General features: G+C 48.8%; 1 protein-coding gene across 1 annotated transcript; it reads right to left on the minus strand.

Annotated features, from left to right (window-relative positions):
• Nucleotides 1-1554: 1554 nt before the first annotated feature.
• Nucleotides 1555-2978, minus strand: YRDC (yrdC N(6)-threonylcarbamoyltransferase domain containing; the record flags this gene model as incomplete). The annotated part of the gene is made up of 4 exons (XM_010011708.1): nucleotides 1555-1618; nucleotides 1964-2106; nucleotides 2529-2648; nucleotides 2961-2978. Coding segments are annotated over 4 exons (345 nt in total), but the record flags the coding sequence as incomplete, so codon positions are not given.
• Nucleotides 2979-2983: the final 5 nt, after the last annotated feature.

Here is a 2983-nt window from a genome sequence, read left to right on the forward strand (position 1 = left end):
ATGTCCTCTCCATTGGATACAATGGTGTGTACGTGCACTTTGCATCCAGTGGCTTCTCTTTTGGCTCATCCCACCAGAACTGGAAAGCAATCAACACCTCCTGTGACTCCAACAACCTGATGTTCACCCCCAGCATCACCCTGGGCTATGCTGACACCAGCATTTGCCCCTGGAACAGCCACAACGCTCAGAACAGTGGGAAGTACTACGAAAGCTTTGCGGGCTGCTCCCATGGTCAGGACAGAGATCATCTCCATCACCACACAGAGTTACTGTTCTCACGAAGCACCTAAAAGTGATGGGCAACAATGTCTAAAAATAAGCATTGATAAGAAAATCATCCAAGTTACTTACTAGTTTTTAAACTACAGTAGCCCCACTAACTTTACTTTTCAATGAAGGATAAATATCAGCAGACACTTTCATCCATTCCCTATTTACTCCCCACCTTAGCACTGTTTCCAGAACACAACCAAGAGAGGGAAGTCCACATCTAAAGAATGAAGATCAGCACATCAAGAGCTTGTTTCATTCTTTGTATTAGGAGGAAGCCAGGTCCTTCTGAGCTCTTCTCTAGACAGGGACCATTGGAATACCATTAGTTTTCAAAAGCATTTACAGCTTCATCTCAGTAGCAGGGTTTTGATTACAGTTAGATGAGAGAAAACCAGCCACAGAACAACAGGGCTGTAACATGGTGAAAGCTCAAAAACTTCTCCATCTTTGCTTTTCTTTCAGTGCAGATACAATAAACAAAGACATGGAATAAGTGGTTAAGGGGAGGGTGGGTCACACCCCCCCCATCCTGAGAACAGTCTAATGTGCAAATAGTTGTATTTCCAAGGTCTAACCATGTTAACAGAACAGACAGGTATTTGGGAATGATACAGCAGCACAAGGAGGTCAGCACATGTTTGGGTTGGTTTCTCAGACTACAGCAGATGTTTGAAGATGATCCGAGGGCTGGAGCAGCTCTGCTCTGGAGCCAGGCTGAGAGAGCTGGGCTGGGGCAGCTGGAGAAGAGAAGGCTCCTGAAGGGGAGACCTTGTAACAGTCTTCCAGTGCCTAAAGGGGGCCTACGAGAAATAGAGAGAGGGGCTTTGGACAAGGGCCTGCAGGGACAGGACAAGGGGAATGGCTTTAACCTGCCAGAGGGGAGATTGAGATGAGCTCTGAGGCAGAAGCTCTTCCCTGTGAGGGTGCTGAGGCGCTGGCACAGGGTGCCCAGAGAAGCTGTGGCTGCCCCATCCCTGGCAGTGTTCAAGGCCAGGTTGGACACAGGGGCTTGGAGCAACCTGCTCTAGTGGAAGGTGTCCCTGCCCGGGGCAGGGGTTGGAGCTGGAGGAGCTTTAAGGTCCCTTCCAACCCAAACCACTCTGGGATTTTATGATAGTAATCAACAGACACCCACCAACTACTGCTCCGTTTTTCTATCTTTAGTTTATTAACCCTGACAGAACCCATCGACCTTATTAAACAAGGCCATGAATGCCCATTTCCTGAATGCACAGGCACACGGTGCCCAGCCTCACCAGCTCCTCAGAGTCTGACATCTTAAGATGATTCTGGTATCAAGCCATACTTCTGCGTCAGGATTTCAACCGTAGATGTCAGAGCGCTGTGGGGTGAAGGAGAATCATCAGAAAAAAAGGGGTTTAAGGGTTAAACTGCATTGGGGGGGGAAGCAATCAGCCAGATGCAGTACTGCATTCTGAATCAAGGGGAACATGAACTCCAGAAACCAGTGTTTCACTAGAAGCTTCTAGAAAGGGGTGTCCTGTACTGGGAATTTGGAGCGCTCTTTTAGGATTGCTGAGTGGGCTGGTAATTAACCTAAACAGTGTTAATGTGAAGGTTCATCTGCTATGGGAAACGAAGCAAACCAGGACCCACTCAAACTCGAAAGCTTCGTTTGATTTCAAGCGAAGCAGCAGCTCAGATACATGCAGCACCACGAGCTCACCAGCCAGGCCGAATGATGGTGAACTTCCCCGACACAGATAAATCAACCACAGTTGATCCCAAGCGACACTCCGGGCTCTGAACGTCCCCGACTGGGCCTCCATCGATGATTAAGGACAACTGAGGCCACAGATCTTGGAATTCCTAAGGGAAAAAAAGATAAAAGAGATGTGGCAAACAGTCCTGAAGGTGGTTTGTGATTGTGCCTTCACTGCTGGACGTTCTGGTGTTGAGGGAAATGGTCTCTCCCCTTGCTCTGTCTGAGCAGCATCCTTTCTTCTGTCATGAAGGCATCCCAGTTTGATTTCTGAGAGCAGATTTATCTCAGAGGTGTAGGAAAGCCAGGAGGATTCCCTGGTTGAAGCCTTCTTAACTGCACCACTGTTTGAGTGCACAAAGCAAGCCAGAAGTCTATCAGGACTCTGGGGGCAAAGACAGGGCATCTGTCTGGTGCTGTATCACCACCAGGGTCACAAGCTTTGCACAAGCTGGTTTCCAACTGTGGGAGCCCTGGGCTCTGACAAACTATCACAGAAACATCCCTTAAGGGGCAAACCCAGCCTTACCGAAACCGTCAGCGTGCTGGCCTGAGAGCTGATGTTAGCACTTGTCAGAGCCAGTGGTCCAGAGCAAGCTCGTGCCAAGTCCCTGATAAAAGGGTGGTTTGGAATACGAACACCAACCAGCTACAAGGAAGAAGAGAACATGGTTTTACACGCAGGAATCGGTTTTAACCTTGTGCTGCCTGACGCCCTCTTGACTTAAAGCTGATGCTCTAAACAATGATACATCAGCAAGCACTAACCAGCAATAATACAAGAAGTAAATCAGCCCCTAATTCAGTAAGTCACGGGGGGTACAACAGCACAGGGACCAGCTCTGGGAAAGCACCCATCGCTAAGCACGTTAAACACGGATGCAAGGGTACAAACTACTGCAGCAGAAGCAGAAAACACCATCCCTTGAAACCGGATCCACCTCCTGTAGCAAAGACCTACCGACGTGAACGGGTTCAGGTCCT

Source organism: Nestor notabilis, unplaced genomic scaffold (genome assembly GCF_000696875.1).
Source record: "Nestor notabilis isolate BGI_N333 unplaced genomic scaffold, ASM69687v1 scaffold18983, whole genome shotgun sequence".
NCBI lineage: Eukaryota > Metazoa > Chordata > Aves > Psittaciformes > Psittacidae > Nestor > Nestor notabilis.